The 18,004-nt window shown below is 42.5% G+C and overlaps 1 protein-coding gene across 4 annotated transcripts; it reads left to right on the top strand.

Moving 5' to 3' along the window:
- Positions 1 to 1,138: 1,138 nt before the first annotated feature.
- Positions 1,139 to 17,852, top strand: ADNP (activity dependent neuroprotector homeobox). 4 transcript variants are annotated; one of them, XM_065754036.1, is made up of 6 exons: positions 1,139 to 1,727; positions 3,030 to 3,075; positions 3,163 to 4,525; positions 11,337 to 11,449; positions 12,794 to 12,886; positions 14,700 to 17,852. In XM_065754036.1, exons 3-6 carry the CDS (start codon positions 4,234 to 4,236, stop codon positions 17,832 to 17,834), a joined length of 3,633 nt encoding a protein of 1,210 aa, XP_065610108.1. In that variant the 5' UTR covers positions 1,139 to 1,727; positions 3,030 to 3,075; positions 3,163 to 4,233; the 3' UTR covers positions 17,835 to 17,852. The 4 variants fall into 4 exon arrangements, with proteins under 4 accessions (XP_065610108.1, XP_065610107.1, XP_065610106.1 ...); XM_065754034.1 differs by having other exon boundaries at positions 1,140 to 1,727; positions 4,219 to 4,525; XM_065754035.1 differs by lacking the exon at positions 3,030 to 3,075.
- The last annotated feature ends 152 nt before the right edge of the window (positions 17,853 to 18,004 follow it).

The following is an 18,004-nucleotide window of genomic DNA, read 5'->3' on the forward strand; positions in this document are numbered from 1 at the left end:
GTTGTTTCCCTTTTTAAAGAAGGAGAACCTGGTTTCCAGAGAGGTCGTGTGGACAGTCCTTTGATGCTGACTTAATTTCTGAAGAGATCTTAAAATCTTTTGGAAGACTTCTTGACAAAGGGATGTTGAAGAGATGAACTGTTCGACTGTGAGAGTGAGTCAGGGTTTTTCTGTACTGAGGTTTTGCAGTGCATTGACTAGATGGTTTCCTTGTTTTGGTTGTCACTGTTTCTAAGCACCATGTTAGAGTTTTACAGAGGATTGATTTGATTTGGGCTTTCTCTGTAAACTTTACATCCTTCTAACGTGCTCAGTCCTGTTTTGGATATAGGCACAAATTAAAAGAGTTGGAGGCGTGCACGTGCTGAGTGCTGCCTGGTCCAGCAGCAGAGCTGAGAGGTGCTGGTGTCAGGGCTGAGAGGTGCTGGTGTCGGAGCTGAGAGGTGCTGGTGTCGGAGCTGAGAGGTGCAGTGCTGGGGGTGGTCCAGCTGACAGGGATGTGGAGGTGCTCTGTGTTTACAGTGGGGCTTTGAGAGCAAACCCATGCTGTTACAAAACAGCCTCCATCCCAGGATTATAGCTGACTTTTGAAAATGAGCCCTTAGCCCTCGGGTGTTTCAGACCTGCTGTTAAATTCTAAGTCTCATTACCTTCACAGGAGATGGGAGTGCACAGCCCCTCTGAAAAGCAGGCCAGAAATAAAATAAGGAGAAGAGTCTCACAGAAAAAAAGAAGTGAAATGCTGATTGTGAGCCAGTGGTAGCCATGCCAGTGGGTGCAGGAGGAGGGGTATTCGGCTGCAATGCTTACTTACCTTCTCATGGAAGTTTTTGGTAGCTTTTAATTCTCCCAACTTCTCCCTTCTGCCTGGTGTTTCTGCTCCCGGGAATTTTGGTTTGCTCACCCTTCCCTGTCCTGCGTCCTGATTGTCACTCCGTCCTGCTCAGCTGCCTTGGCATGGTCAGGTCCTGGAGATGTAAGCTGAAGAGATGTCAGGTCTTCCCAGGGAGGCATAACATCTATAGGCTGTTACACATCCTCCCGTTAGCTGCCATGGAACTGGAACTTTCACCTGAATGCTTCCCAAGGGGTTGGAGCTGGCAGCCACGTCACCTGCTGGGTTGGGGGCCCTCTAGGAAAGGTCAGCTGGCTGAGGGAGTGCTGGTACTCCAGTGTGAGTATTCATCTCACCAGGTGCTGGTGCTGGCTGCTCAGGTTCTCTGGACGCAGAGGCCCTAGATGCTTAAGTCTAAAGGTTACGTGAGGTGTGAATAGGAGCGTTCATCGCAGTGTCCCTCTGGATTTCCGACTTGGATAACTTAACTGAACTCTGAGTACCAACCTGTTCCTCAGGTAACATCACCTAGAGGGATGGGTTTAAAGCCCAGGCCCACAAAAGCTTCTGCAGCACTCCTGACGTTGCTGAACTGCAGCTCGTGTAGCTCCGTGTCGGTACAGGTACTGTATGCCTGGTTTATAATCAGTTCTTCACAATGAAATGTACGTTATAAATGTCAGATTGCCCTTATTACATTTCTTATCTCTTGTCTTTAATGCTTTGTTTTGTACAGCAGGATATGACCCTTCTTCTGTGCCCGGGCTTTGGCCTCACACAGTAGGTGTAATATAATCGCTGAGGTGGGCGTTCTGGAAGAAGTATTTTTGAAGGCTTTTGCATGAAACTTGTCCAATGAGTCTGAGACGCCCAAGCACCATTAATTTTGGAGGTAAATGCCTCATAATATATACTGAGTAGATTGGGTAGAGTTCAGATTATTGTTTGGAGGAGTATGGGCAAAAAATAGTTGAAAAGATAGTTCTGTTTGCTTCTGAACTTGAAGGAACACCAACTTGAACTCCAGAGAAATTGTGGGCCCGGGGGCTTTGAGCTGAAGCGCTCTGGCAGCTTCACTTCCATGCTTTCCTGGTTGAAAGATTTCCCCCATCTTTTGGTTTGTTCAGACCAGCAGGGGCAGAAGTGAAAGACAATTTGAGTGTGGGAAATCTGCCAGAAGAGCTGAAACAAAGTGGGGAAGAACTGCGACCTGATGTTGAAAGACGTGTATGGTTTAAGTTGGGTGTCCCTTTAAGTTATCCTTGAAATGTGACATTTTGTATTTGAATCACAATTTAAATGTTTAGTTCTAGAAGTTTAACTAAAACTTTTTTTTAAGTGTTTTCTATCATTTGTTAAAAAATTGGTCGATCAGAGTGGGCTGGGAATATGTATAATGTGAGGGGAGGGAGGAATATCTTAGTTCAAACAATGAAAAAATAAAGCCTAAGGCAGAAAACAAATCCAAACAACACAAACAAATGAAAGAAAATGCAACAGTTATGTCCCAGAATGGTTTCTTTTAATGACAGATTGGAAATGTCAGTCCTTGCTTGGAGGGGGGTGGGGGAAAATTATTTGCATGAAGCTATGACTGAATTTAAAGTTTATTCATATTATTGTGATTGGAATAACACCAAGTTGCTGATAAAATTGAAGATAAGGTAGATAAGCAAAGTTTAGCTTGCTGTAGTAAACAACAGTCATGTGGCACACAGCTGGTAGAGGAGGTAAAGCTGTTCAAAGATGTAAAGATTGCACTGATGCTGATCTTGGATTCTCAGTGCTTTCTGATGTTAATGATAACATTATTGAGAAATATTAATACTAAATATTTTTTAATACTTAAAAACAGGCTGTCCAGTAGAGGAGTGTGCTGTGCGTTTTAACCAAGCAGTGCTTAGTATAATGAGTTTTGTGCACTAACTTGTTACCAGACTGCATGCATGCACTTTTTGTTTCGCTGTGTTTCTCACTGCTACAGCCTTTCCCTTTTAGTCTTACGGATATTAAGAAATTAGAGTGAATTATTAGAATGAAAACGGGATCTTGATATATCTCTAACAAAGTCTATGGAGTAGAATAGTGGGTTTAAGTGTCTGGGGCGGGTGGGAAGGGTGGGAGGAGGATGTATTACCCAGGGAAAAGGAGCAGGATTTTAGAATAAGGGTTTGAAACGTTGCTTTTTCTGTAGGAAAAAGATGGAGTATTGCATGCTGGGAACAAGTGCTTTCCATAAGGTAGCTAAATTTTAAAAGTACATTTGTTTCATTTTCTTTTAGGCTTTGTTTAAGTATTCTAATCTAGTAACTTTGTCCTTTCTGCAGTTTTCATTTTGATTAGATACCTCTGCAAAACTCTCTTCTAAACAAATTCAGAAACCAATACAAACAAACCTGGGCCACAACTGCAGTTTGGAATACTTCTGAAATGTTGCTCAATGTGCATGGAAGAGTCTTTAAAGAATAGTAGCAGTAGTATAAATCCTTTCTGTGGTCTGTTTTGTTTTCCATAATGTCAAAATTGCAGATGTTAACACCAATAAATTTAAAGATGTGAATGTGTTGATGACTTTGGAGAAATGACCAAAATAAAATGATTTGTTAAAAGGCAGTCTTAACTGACACCTCTTAAGAAAACAAAACAAAAACTCCTAGGCATGTTTTTAGCAGAAACTTCATTCAGATAGGTACATTCTTTTTTCCTCTGTTTCTGTGAGTGACAAGACTTGACACACGTAGAGAAAGTTTGAGTAGATGAGTCAGGACTTACTTCATTACCTGCAGATAAATGTTTTGGCCAGGTTTCCCAAGGAAACAAAGCTGGTGTAGTTCTTCAGCTTGTGGCTTGTCTCCTGCTGGCCTCTCACTCCTCCCAGCCAAGAACACTGGCCAATTTTAACCAAGTTTTATATAGATGGAGATCTGAAAAGGTAAATAAGTACCTCTAAGCCTCATTAACAGATCTCCAGTCAGAGAAGAGACTAAGGCTTGCACATGACCAGGTTTCTTTCACAACTCTCTTCTGTCAGCCTGTTCTTTCAGTTGGATGTTGCAGTGCCAATTGGCTGCTAAAAACTCTCTGTGGGAGGAGCTGTAAGAGGGAGGGGAAAGAAAGCATCCTGCTTCTGCTCAGGATTTCAGGGGGTTGACTTCTCAGTGTTGGATGTGCACCAGCTCCTGAGGTGCCAGTTAGGTACTGTGCCCGGAGCTGGATGTCGCAGCTTGCCCAGCACTATCTAATGCTAGCAGAGGCTCATAAAGGAAAGTGAAGCATTAGTAAATGATCCTGGCTTTGAAATACTCAGCTCCAAATGAGAGTTGTTGTGCCTGACAGAGTGCATGTTATAGTACGTTATTCCATGGAATACAATATTATTGCAGGTACAGCAGCAGCTCATGATGCCCCGTAAAGCTTTTCTTTCCCAGAAAGAAAAGCAGGCTCGTGCCAGGGAAAGAGATATGTTAAAAAAGAGGAGGAGGCGACAAGACTATCTCAAAAGAAGCGTGGACCCACAGAAAAATGCAGAAACAATAAAATGGCACAGGGATGATGAGAAGAGGAGAGAAAATGAGCAAGTTAAGGACAAAGATATCAAGAAGCGATGGAGACAGGATGAGAGAGAACGCCGAAAGAATGTGGACGCTATGAATTGGCGCAGGGAAGATGAGAAGAGGGAAAATGAGCGAGGTAAGGACCAAGAAGGCCAAGAACCAGCAAAGAAAGGATGAGGAGGAAAGGGGAAAAGAGCAACAAAAGGATGGACCTTTTGAAGCAGCAGAGGGATGATAATGGGGAGAGGGAAAAGGAGAGAGTGCGAACAGTTCCAGTTCATAAGTATATGTAAAATGTTACTGTCATTCGGTTTCAGGTGCATCTCCTTAATGAATTAGAGTTTGTGCAGGGCTAATTATTAAGACAGGATTCATCTGAGTACAGATGTATACAAACACAAAGTCACAACGGGATAGAAAAGACTGAGTTTACATATTGCTTTGGAAATGTCTGTTTTGCACGCATGCTCACAGTACTTCCTTGAACAGTGCAGTTGGTAATACTGTGTTTCAGATCACCATAAAGGTCAGGTTTTCTCAGTCTTCATAGTATGAATAAATGGCAGCGTTAGGAAAGGAAGGGTCAACCAAACGTGCTTGTAGGAGAAGACAAAACTGGCATTCATTTGTAATAATGTGCCCAGGAGATTGTTGTCCTTACACACCTGTGGATTTGTTTTGAGGTAAATTATATTTAGAATAGTTGTATGAAAATGTGAATTTCACAGAGTGCTTTTATGAAGCAGTCAGTTCCAGAGGTGTGCCTTTGTATTATCAGATTTGTTAGTATAAAATATGTTGTCGTTGAGACCTTTTTATCACATCTTTATCACTGACAGGTGTTGATGCTACACTAGGATGGTCCCTTTTTTAAAAAGGCACTTTATTAAATTTTACCTAGGCCTTTGAATCTGGAGTTAAAAAATGTTTTGTTTTGTTTTTTGCATTGGCTCTGAAATATTTGCTGTCAATTCATGAACTAGCAATGGGTTTGTACTGGGTGGAAGTCTAGTTCTTTGGAGTACACCAACTCTTATTCCTGGACATCCAAGTTAGAAATTAGAGCCCTTGGAGTAGAAAGGACGGTGCCTGTGCAGAGGTGGTGGCAGTTTGTGCCCATCTTCACAGCTGGAGATGTTCAGCCCTTCTTGGGAGACCGGGCTGCTTTGCTGGCAGGGTGTTCACAGTGAACACTGGGGGAAGGGGTTGGTGAAATAGTGCATTTTCTAAAGAGTAGTAAAGGTGTGGAAGTCAGCTGCTGATTGTGTTGTCTGCATCTTCTGGATTTCTGTCTTCAGCATGTGGTGAGGACACCTGGACGGGCACAGCCACAGCCGTGAGCACTTGGCAATTAGAAGTTATCAAACACGTGGCTGTGTACTTCTTAGTGTCATTATTCAGCCACAGTGGTCAGTGTAATGAATGTGCATCAGCTGTTCTTTTTGTCTCCTTCAGAGCCACCAATGAACATTGTTTTTATAAGAGGAAAGGCAAGGAGTAACTTCATATACTCTCAAAACGAGTTACCTGCTTCGTGTGCCTGTCTTCTGTGCGCTTTTTGTTGTAGTCATCAGCTGAAGAAATGGGATGTCATTGCACATTGGCAAATTCATGTCAAAAGAATATTTGAGGAGCCTCGTTTTTACGATTAAACTGCTTTCTCTCCATTAATAATTTTCACTCATAGTTGCTGGAAAGTTTCATTTTGTTGTCTCTGTTTTCTTAACTGACCACTTGTTGTGACTGTCGTTAGTTATGGGAGCATAGGTGGATGTAGAAGTACGTGCAGTTCCCAGGGGAAGCACACAGAATGGCCAGCTAGTGCCTCTCCAGTTCTGGGACCACGAGCTTGTGGTTCAGGACTTGTTTCCCCAGTGGATAGTTGTGGCCATCACAGAGCATTGTGAGTCTCTAGCTGACGTGTGCAGCAGAGACCAGCTTGTGTTGACACATTCGAGGGATCCCACGACTTTTTATTTCCCATTCCACAGTGATGCTTTTTGTCAGTGTTAAATGGAAACACCTCCCCCAGTTAAATGCTGAGGGTCAGCAGCAGTCGTGTGTGTGCTGGTTGTGCAAGGGATGCGATGGTGTGAACAGACAGGGCAGGGTGGTACGGGGATGGTGCCACACCACTGAACATCAGAGTCTGCTGTGCTCTCTTGGTTCTTTTACACTGCAGCAGTTTCCTCCAGATTATTCCTGCAGGTCTTCAAACTATTTCTGTGTGAAAATCACCATTTTACTGGCAGGACTGTGGCACTAATGATTGGCTGTGTTTGCTGCTTGGTGCGAGTGTAGCAAGCCTGAGTCATCAGACAAGCATACTGAGCACTTCAAATAATGTCCACGAACAAACAAACAAAAAAAAGGCCGAGGTAGATTTGGAAGACTTGCTGAAGACTGCAGTTGAGAGAGAAAAGCTGTGTTCATCTTGCTGATGCATCCTCTCCACTCTGAGAACTGCTGCCCTGTGGGCCATATTGCTCCAGGTAAAGCTGGCAGAACTGGAGCAGCCTTAACATCTGTTATGTGATGGTATGAAGGGAGGTAGGCTGCGAGGCAGCCCTTGGGATGAGGAGAGCCTCACAAAGATCTGCTGGAGCCTGGTGCTTCACACGGAGCGGGAGCAGCTTTTCAGGTCTGCTAAGCTCAAAAAGAAGCAACAGAACAGAAAGTTTGAATGTGGGACTGGCTGAACCCTCCATGGCTGCGCTGTAGTGAATTTTCATGGTGGACTTCTCGTGGTTTTTCCTGTTGTGTCATAACACAGTATAGTCCTGAGTTCCTCTATTTTGGTAACGTGTGCTGTTAAGTTTCTGAGCTAAGCAGAGATTTCCACTCGTGATGGAGCTGTTCTCCCCGTTTGCTTTTGTTTCTCCTGATCGTTGCTCACATAGCACTCCTGCTGGCTTTTCAAGGGGGTTTTTCTTTCCCCTGCTGGTATTTTCTTTCGCCAGCTCTGGCTAACAGGCTCAGAACGTTTAAATAGGCAGAACAGTCCTGCTGTGAAGGTTGGTCTTCAGTTTTCAGATGTGAAGATCTAATTGTATTGTGATGTACTTTGACAGGAAGACAGTGATCGTTGCTTAAGAAAGTTGACTGAGGCAGATGGAAGGAGATGGAGCAGCTGTAACTGAAATCTTGTTTCTAGGCAGTCCTAAATAATTTGCTTTATTACTTGTGTTGATATACAAGTATATATCACTCCATGTTTGACATGTCCAGGTTTATTAGACACAGTAATTAAGAGAAAGTATTTGATTGTTTTGGTGAACACATTGGAGGTGGCACTTGTTACTGAAGTCAGTTACTTGCTAATAACAGTGCTCTGAGAATTTCAGGTGTACAAGAGGTCACTGCCCAGAGACAAACTCTCACTTTGTCTCAAGGAAAAACATGGTCTCATCACAAGCAGAACCATTCCTCATGGAGGGAGTTGGGTTATGGAGGAAATGTCACAGCTTGCTGGAAGCTTTAACATTTAATGTTTTCATGCACTAATGTTTCTACAGTTGATATGAAGATATAGGGCTGTCCTGGGATGGAATTACTAGGTTACTTTCTCCTTGGATTTGGAATTTGTTTTGAAGTGTTTGTTTGCATCCTGGCAGCAGCTGACGATGCTGTTTCGTGTATTTTTTGAGCATGCAGGTAATTAGGAAGGAGCTGCTCAGAGCACACAGAAATAATGTCCTACAGCAATGGCAATACATATTTAGTTGCATTTAGAGAAAGTGAATTAATGGAGCTATGATTAATTTCTTGGCTACGTTCATAGCTTTTCACACTTGCTCAGAGAGCTACAGCAACAAGAGCTTTTATTAAATTAACATTCATAATTTTAAATATATTCTAACCCATATTAACTAGGTGGAATTTTGAGTTCAGAGCTGTAATCTCCAGTTGTGTTTTGGGAGGAAACGGAGTAGGATATCAGAGACTGTTTTCTGTGACATTGTTGTGATGAAGAATACACGTGCAGTGAGATGTGGTGTCAGCACCTTGTTAATACATTATTCCTTACTTTGTTTTCCTGTTAGTGCAGTCCTACAGTCATAAAATTCAGATCTCTTATAAATTGAGTAATGAAAAAAGTGACAGTGAGCTCTTAACACTCAGAGCTGTTTCGTAGTGACTGACCCAGGAACAAGAACTACAGGTTCGAAATCGTTAAGTTTCACTTTACTACTTCAACCACAGATCAAAAGCAGAGAAAATACCACTTGGCAATTGCAGGTACAGTGCAGCTGTGCCATTTGCATTGATCCCTGGGCTCATTAGGTTAAGTTCTCAGCAGTCCTTTTCCCATTAGTCTTTGCCACACTGTAAGTCGTTTGTTCCTAATCCTTTACAAAATTGGCATTGCTGATTCTCAGCTCTGTTATTAAGCATTTTCAATTACTATTTATGTCTTTCGATGTAAAATGGACTAGGCTCAACTTTAAATTGTATTAGATGTATTCACAATAGAAGCAAAACTGCAATCTTAAAATTATGTTTTCTTAAGGAAATTTTAGTTCTGAAATAATTAAACTAATTGCAGTGTTGCTCTGAAGGGCATAGAAATCACTCTTTGGTCTTAAGGTGCAGTTGTTTAATACAACCATTTCTCGATACAGATGCTTCCAATGTAAATATCCATTGTTATTCTCAAAAGCTTTTTCACCATTTTTGCAATTATACTTTGTCATAAATGGTGTTATTTTAGCAGGAAAAGCCTTTGTCCAGAGGTGCTTACACAGCAAAACTGAAAACCACAGCACGGGGACAAGGATGGGCAGAAAAAGTAGGGCAGGGCACGTTGTGTTACTGCTTACCAAAGCCTGAGGCACAGTACAGAGCTATGACATTTTGTGCACGTTAAGTGTTTTTCTTAACTCTCTTCAATGTGTGCCTTTAGAGAGAAAAGAAAGAGGAAAGGCATAACGTGAACTTCCTCAGAAGGTCTGATAATAGAGCCACGAACCTGAGTGCCATTTCTGATGAAATAACTGCTTTGCCTGTGTCAGCTATCAGAACTAACAAAGTTAGAGGTTCAGATTCAAACTTTGGTTCCTGGTCCTTCGTGAGGATGGAAAATTGTCCTTGGACAGGAATGAGTAGTGATCTGACAGGATGACATGGATCAGTGCAGTCATCTGAATGCTCAGTCCACTCCAGCATAGGGAGTGGGAGTGCATTAGGGCTGGATACTCTTTGTGATTGCAGATAAGATGCTTGATTATAAACATGTACAGATAGGAATGAACACAGTGTGAAAAACCAGCAGTTCATGGCTTTCTGTTCTGTGTCTTCAGAGGCAGCAACTGTTTAATTCTTGCCTTCTCTGAGAAGGTGATGGGTACCTGTGGAGGAGCTCTTGGTAGCTGGGTTGGGGTTCCTATCTCCAACGTGGCAGAGAAGTTACCAGGCTGATAAGCAACTCTACGTACTTCACCAGAATTCTAATTCTTCGTATTTGTAGAGTGGTTTGAGTTTATCTCAAATGAAAAGTTCCAGATAACATACAGAAAGCAACTACTTTTCACATTAACTAAATTATTTTCTAATTCCAGTCCTTTTAACTGAGACTGGGGAGGAATGAAACGCCTGCGTAGTCACAACCATCAGTGCACTTGCATTTAGAATTTAGGTCAAGAAAATTCTTGAAAACAACAAATCCTACTGAGTAATTTGGAGGTCTGAGATCGATAGACAAAGTCACATTGCTCTTTGCTTTCCTTCCTTGTGTGCACATGGTGTTTGCAGCTGTTCCTGGTGGTGGCTGCATGCACTGCACAGCGTGACAGCCGTCAGAGGTGGTTTGGTATTTCTGAGAACTGTCCCGTAGATCCTTACATACACTCTGTATTGTTTCTTCTTCATATCACGACTACAAGTGGAAATCAACCCTCAGCATCACGGTCAGCATTGCACTCTTAGTCAGGAGCTCTTTCTGAATTAATGGATTGGAGGAGGTGGGAGCTTGGTGACACGTGGTCTCGTTTCTGTGGTGGGTTCTGGTGGCTCTGTCAGACGTGGAATTGTCAGTTCTGTTTCTGACTGTTGGTGTCAGTCATGGAATAGTAAGTCATCAGTGACTGTATTACAGCATTACCTAGAAAAAGTTGGTGTGAGAATGGATGTTAGAAGCCCGGTGTGTGAGCAGACAGGTCAGGTCGTGCTTGGAGAACTGCAGGGCAGTGCACGGGGCAGGGCTGTGTTGGATGGGGTCATTGCAGTCACAGCCTGCACCCTTCTTACTTTGAAACAGTTCTGTAGTAAGTTCCCTGTAGCTTAGAGACTGCCCTTCATCTCACGATAAGACATTTTTGTTTTCTAACTGAACTATTCAATGGTCTTAAGCTTCTGCTCGTTCTCAGTTCTAGACTTTTAAGAAGCCCATTTTTAGTTGATGTGGATATTCTCTGGCCCTGTAGTGATTCATTAGCTGATAATAAAAAATAAGTGTCGTTCAAACAAAGCAAGAATTAGCTCACAGGAATATTAATGATAGAAATGCAGCTTTTATCCTGGGATGGTACTTTCTTATGCAACAGACAGTAGAGCATTACAGCCTAGTGAACAAGATAACTCTCTCCTTTGCCTTGAGGAAGAGCCTGCCTGTTTATTGCTGGCTCCCCTCTTCCAAAGGAAGTGTATATTGTCAGAAGGATCCTACACTTGTGCTGTCACACCTCCCTGAAGTGCAGATGACGATGGCTCCGTAGCTCAGCCAGTGCTTAATGTGCCGGTAGCAGCGTGCAGCTCTGTGTATGAGCCAGTTATTGGCACCTGGGAGAAACATGAGTGCTAACCCTTGAATCACAATCCACGTACCTTAAAAATTGAGATTTTCTTTAGTTATGGGGAAAATGAGAGAAAAGTACCAATAATAAATGCAGCTCTTTGTCAGACAAAGCACACGTGACTTAAACCCTTTCTCTCGCTTTGTTTTTCAATAGAAACTATGTTCCAACTTCCTGTCAACAACCTTGGCAGTTTAAGAAAGGCCCGGAAAACTGTGAAAAAAATACTTAGTGACATTGGTTTGGAATACTGTAAAGAACATATAGAAGTAAGTATGATACCTCCCACGTGCTTCAGAGCTGAAATGCTCAAACTTCGGTGGAAAAGCGAGGTCACCGTCACCTTTTCTTTTCCTGCTCAATTCTTCCTGTCAGTTTTTAAGGATGCTTCTGGAATCTCCTGTGTCCTCATCCCGCCCCTGAATCCTCTGTTCTCATCAGCTGCTGAGGGTGACTCTGGGATTCCATCTGAGCTTTGTCGTTCAGGCACTGCTACTTCTGCAGTGTTTTTAAGTCCTATGCAGAGTGTGATTTAATTAATAACTTAAGCTAAATGTGCAACAAACACTTAGGAAGTCTAGTAGAGGTGAGATAGACCTCAGGCTATTTATGGCTGACTTGATATGTGTTGTCCTTTGTTTGTGTTGGGTTCCAAAGTATATTTGCTAACTGAACACTGAGGAATAAATCAAGAACTTGGTGTGGTACAGGGGCAGAAGATCCTGAGACGTTCATGGAGTATTTGTTGGTGCTGAAATACAGGTTGTCAGTTGAACAAGCTGCTTATACCCGTGTTCGTTCCCAGAAGGAAAAGGTTCTGGTGCTGCTCAGCTGGACAAGCATTGTGACTGTTACTAAAAAGTGCAGCTCTCTTTCCTGATCACGGCATTCGTACGGTCAGTCCGTGCACCCGGACTGCTCAGAGCACCCACCAAACTATGACCTTTGCTTTTGCATTTCAGTTAGTATCTTTTTAAGGGGGATTTAAGTGAGATTCTTTAAGACAATTTGTGGAGCAAAGACAGTTTTTAACGGTAAATTTGTGAATAGGGACAGTGTTGCTTTGAAGTATTAATTGTCAGTGAAAATAGCATCTTTGAGTCCATATGTGCTGCTAATGCCAAAGATAAAATGAAAAGTACTTAATTTTTTTTAGTAGGAATTGGGCTACTTAAGACATCCTGTGTGATACCAAATTCTGATATGAATTCTGGTGTGAAACAGATTGAAAAACAAACAACAAAACCACCACGACCACAGAGTCTGTGGTACAGAATTTGTTATGATCTTTAATGTGTGTCACTACCCAGCTGCTGGTATCAGGGACTGCTTTTGAAGATGGTGCAGGTATTTAATGATGGTCTTGGGTTAATTAGCAGAACGTATGTTGAAAGTAGTTCTTCACGTGTTCTCTATTACTGAGATTGTTCACAACTTTTTGCCTCCAAATAATCCATTGAAATACACAGATGTCTTTTAACTAATGATCTCTGCTGTCTGCCAGCAGCACGTGAGTGGGAGGACTGCATGAATGCTCACGAGCATTGCTTAAGGGAGCAGTTGGTCTTGGGTTTTGACTGTCTGTGCTCTCTTCCCATCTTCCCCTTCTCCAGGATTTTAAGCAGTTTGAACCTAATGACTTTTATTTGAAAAACACTACATGGGAAGATGTAGGATTGTGGGACCCATCGCTTACAAAAAACCAGGTTGGTAATGGTTTATGTTGATACATCACATACAAGGGGCATTGCACAAGTGTGCCAAGAGCTTTTCCTGTGGTTTTACCCATTGATCGATTGTCTTTGCTTTAAGGGACAGAAAAAAGGTTTTCTTACTTTAGAAGCAATAATCTCAGTTTTTATTTTATGAGGTACTGATAGCAAAGTATTGGAGAAAAGATATCCTGACCCATCCTACCCTTTGTCAGATACGTAGGCCATCTGTTTTCAAGCCTAGCACTGTTCCATCAGTCTTCCCCTCAGAGGATCACCAGTTCTGTAGTTTGTGGTACTTTTATCTTTTCTGTTCATTTCAGAAAAACTTGAAATGAGCACATTTAACTGCCCCTCTCTTCACAGCTGCAGCTGTGTGCCATGCGAGCATTCTCGTAGTCTGACTGAGGTTTGGTTCAGGCATAGACAGTTCTGTACAGAGGGTGAAGTGATGCTGGCAGTTTCACTTTTCAGATGTTGAGTCAGTAATAAGGGAGATTTGAACTGAGCTGGAAGTGGGAGGGAATGTTTCTATTACAGTGATTTATTTGACTTTATTTAATGTGTTAAGACAGTGTATTAAGGTATGGAGTGCAATACCCTTGCCATTATAGACTAATACCAGCACTTAGAGAGCAGGGAGGTGAGAAATTTCTGCACGCTAAGCCCACCTGCAGCATCTGAAAGACCAGGTATTATTTGTTAGAGGAAATGAGAAACCACATTATGATGGATTCTTAGTGTGGTCTTGATCTAAAAATATCCCTTTATTATGTTGTGTAAAATACACTGATGTGCATTTTTTTCCTAGTTAATCCCAGAATAAAAAACCTTAGTATAAAAGGGGACAGCTTTTGTTTAGCTCTTGTTGCATCTTGCCTCCAGCTACAAGATAGCTGAGGCTTCAGAAGGTGGGCAGAATATATGCTTACTTACACAAAGGGAGAGTGCAACTCTCCAGCTACTTTAAATGCTCTTTGTGTAACGTGATGGACAGGACTCATTTTGACACACATTAAGGATGTTTGTAATTGTGTGAAATTCATGTCTTGTCTTGTCTGAAACGACAGGCTGCTATCTCTGTGGCTGTCTCTTAGGCCAGCATAATTTCAGTTCTTTTAAAACAGTGGATAAGATCTGCCATCAGGAGGGAAAGTAGGCAAGTGTGGAACTTACACATACCCCATTTTTATTCCCCTTATCCATTCTTGTTCTAAAAATCAGGACCGTGCATTGATCAGAAGAACACGTGCTTGCTTTTAGGGATTGTATGGCCTTAGTATGTAACTTAGCTTAATGTATGGAGTTCTGAAGAGCACTCTTAAAGTTTGTAACTGATTAAGACTTTTAAATAGCTAACACTTCATATCCATTCTATCTCTGTAAATGTTTGGCAGAACCGAAGGGAAATAACTCCTGTTTTCTGGATGCAGTCTCTCTACACCAACAGTCAAGCTTCCCTTGTCCAAAATAATGAGATAATGGTGAACATTTGCATGCTCAGCTGCAGGGAGCACAGCTTCTGTTGACTGGCGGAAAAAATGTTTATGCTTTATCCTTGAATGCTGAGGGCATGGTCAGACTCCTGAGGGGCCTCTGCATTGCCTGTCATCACCTTGTGTGTGTTCGGATGGTAAACACAGGGCTTCATCTGTAGGCCAAGAATTGCAGAGAATAAATTGATCTAAAGATTTGAGATTGTTGCAGTGGGTCTCGAGACTTTACTTGTTTAGAGAAGTTCAAAGATGCTCTTTTTCCCAACAGCTGCTTTTCCATATTCAGTTTCTGCTTTGTTCTTTGTTTTAAGGACTATCGGACAAAGCCCTTTTGCTGCAGTGCATGTCCATTTTCCTCGAAGTTCTTTTCAGCATACAAAAGCCACTTCCGGAACGTTCATAGCGAAGACTTTGAAAATCGGATTCTCCTTAATTGTCCATACTGTACTTTCAATGCGGACAAAAAGACGTTGGAAACGCACATTAAAATATTTCATGCTCCAAATGCCAATACACCAAGTGGAGGCATCAGCACTTTTAAAGATAAAAACAAGCATGATAGCCTTAAACCTAAGCAGGCTGACAGTGTAGAACAAGCTGTTTATTACTGTAAGAAGTGCACTTACCGAGATCCGCTGTATGAAATTGTTAGAAAGCACATTTACAGGGAACATTTTCAGCACGTAGCTGCTCCTTACGTAGCAAAGGGAGGTGAAAAGTCACTCAATGGTGCAGTCCCATTAAGTTCCAGTACCCGGGAGGAGGGTGGTATTCATTGCAAACGATGCCTTTTCATGCCGAAATCATATGAAGCTTTAGTGCAGCATGTTATTGAAGACCACGAACGTATAGGGTACCAGGTAACAGCGATGATAGGTCACACTAACGTAGTGGTTCCAAGATCTAAACCTTTGATGCTAATAGCTCCGAAACCACAGGATAAAAAGCCTATGGGACTCCCTCAGAGGATGGGTCCCCTTTCCCCAGGGAGCGTCCGGTCTCTTTCATCACAGCAGATGATGAACAGACTCACTATACCAAAGCCTACGTTAAATTCTGCAGGAGTGAATATGATGTCAAATGTTCACTTACAACAAAACAATTACGGAGTCAAATCAGTACCACCAAGTTACGTTGGTCAGCCAGGGGGAAGGCTAAGCTTAAGTGGTAATGCACCAGTTTCTATTCCACAGCAATCTCAAACAATGAAACAGTTTTCAAGTGGAAATGGAAGGCCTTATACTCTTGGGGAGCAGAGGTCTCAGGCCTCAGCGAGGTACTCTCTTCAGTCTGCCAATTCTACTTCTTTGTCATCTGCTCAGTTGAAACAAACATCGTTATCTCAGTCACAGGCAGCTTCAAGAGTATTAGGTCAGTCTGGCTCAAAATCTCCGGTAGCTGCTACAGGTCCTTCTTCCGTCAATACATCGTCCACACAAAAGTGGAAAATCTGTACAATCTGTAATGAGCTGTTTCCTGAAAATGTGTATAGTGTTCACTTTGAAAAGGAGCATAAGGCTGAAAAGGTGCCTGCAGTAGCTAACTATATAATGAAAATACACAATTTCACTAGCAAATGTCTTTACTGTAATCGCTATTTACCCACTGATACGTTGCTTAACCATATGTTGATACATGGTCTGTCTTGTCCCTACTGCCGTTCAACCTTCAATGATGTTGAAAAGATGGCTGCTCACATGCGAATGGTTCACGTTGATGAAGAAATGGGACCTAAAACTGATTCCACTTTAACATTTGATTTGACGCTGCAGCAGGGTAGTCTCACAAATATCCATCTTCTTGTAACGACCTACAACCTGAGAGATGCTCCTGCTGAATCTGTAGCTTACCATGCTCAGAATACACCTCCGGTTCCTCCAAAACCACAGCCAAAAATCCAGGAGAAGTCGGATGTACCTGTGAAAAGTTCTCCGCAAGCAGCAGTTCCCTACAAGAAAGATGTGGGGAAAACCCTCTGTCCTCTGTGCTTTTCAATCCTGAAAGGCCCCATCTCTGATGCTCTTGCACATCATCTACGGGAGAGGCATCAAGTTATTCAGACGGTTCATCCAGTTGAGAAAAAGCTGACCTACAAATGCATTCATTGCCTTGGTGTGTATACCAGTAACATGACTGCCTCAACGATAACGTTGCACCTTGTTCACTGCAGAGGTGTTGGGAAGACTCAGAATGGCCAGGACAAAAGTACTTCGTCGTCTCGGCTCGGGCAGTCCCCAGGTGTAGCACCTGTCAAACGTACGTACGAACACATGGAGTTCTCTCTGATGAAGAGAAGGAAAATGGACGATGACGACTCCCCCTCTGCCTTTGAGGAGAAGCCTGAAGAACCCGTAGTTCTAGCGTTGGACCCCAAGGGTCATGAGGATGATTCCTACGAAGCCAGGAAAACATTTCTCACAAAATATTTTAATAAGCAACCCTATCCAACTAGGAGAGAGATTGAAAAGCTGGCTGCCAGTTTGTGGCTATGGAAATCTGATATCGCATCTCACTTCAGCAACAAAAGGAAAAAATGTGTTAGAGATTGTGAAAAGTACAAACCTGGTGTGCTGCTTGGTTTCAATATGAAAGAATTAAACAAAGTGAAACACGAAATGGATTTTGATGCTGAATGGCTGTTTGAAAACCACGATGAAAAGAATTCCAGAGTTAATGTTAGTAAGACTGTTGATAAAAAAATAAACGTAGAAAAAGACAACGAAAGTTCGTCAGACAGCTATGAGAATATAGAAGAGGAATACAATGAAAGCAGCAGTCCATTTGGTCCACACATTTCTGACATTGGTGAGAAAGCTTCTCCTGATAGCATAGCAGAGAACCCGGAGGATGGCGCGTCCAAGGAAATCATTGAAGAAAATACTTTGCAGTCTCGAGAGAAGTCTGATCAAAAGCCAGAAGAAAGCTCTAAATATGAGGAGATTATTTCTGCCGAAGAGCAGACAAAGCTGGTTGGTGATGTTTCAGATAGTGAAGGGTATCAGGATGATCAGGATGACGCTGTGGAGTGGAAAGATGGAGCTTCGCCATCTGAAAGTGGGCATGGTTCTCAGCAAGTTTCTGATTCTGAAGATAATACATCAGAAGTAAAACCAGAAGTGTGGACAGATGAATCCTCACAAAGTGAAGATGCTAGCAGCAGTAAACCGACTGCTGAGACAAAAGGAGGTGGATCTGAGAGCGATGAAGAGCAGTCAAAGTGGAAGGATCGTTCCTATGGAAAAGTAGAAGAGTTCTGGGCGAAGGACCAGTCGCAATGGAAAAATGCATCAGAGATGGAGGAGAGCTTGTCACATCAGCAGATGGAATGGCAGAATAGCACAATTGACAGTGAGGACGGAGATCAGTTTGACAGTGTGACTGATGGGGTGGCAGAACCGATGCACAGCAGCTTATCCGGTGTGGAGCTGAGCAGTCAGCAGGCGTGAGCTGCTCGATTCACAAGTGTCAGTATAGGATCCAGTCTGCAGCTTTCATTTCAGTATGACTGCTAAGCTTCAATTCTAACTAACTGGTACTGCCTTTCAAGTGCTAGGTTGTGGTGAGTGGTGTTCGTGGCCGCTGTTACTCCAGTGGTTATTTAAGGATGCTGTTGGCT

The sequence above is a fragment of the Cyrtonyx montezumae genome, unplaced genomic scaffold, assembly GCF_038088225.1.
Source record: "Cyrtonyx montezumae isolate F1298 unplaced genomic scaffold, pur_monq_1.0 scaffold_9, whole genome shotgun sequence".
In the NCBI taxonomy this organism is placed as follows: domain Eukaryota; kingdom Metazoa; phylum Chordata; class Aves; order Galliformes; family Odontophoridae; genus Cyrtonyx; species Cyrtonyx montezumae.

Coding starts and splice junctions, on each gene's coding strand:
- ADNP (XM_065754034.1), top strand. CDS start 3,037: ATGGAGTATTGCATGCTGGGAACAAGTGCTTTCCATAAG. Junction 4,526..11,336: donor GAAGAGGGAAAATGAGCGAG/GTAAGGACCAAG, acceptor GTTTTTCAATAG/AAACTATGTTCCAACTTCCT. Junction 12,887..14,699: donor CATCGCTTACAAAAAACCAG/GTTGGTAATGGT, acceptor CTTTGTTTTAAG/GACTATCGGACAAAGCCCTT.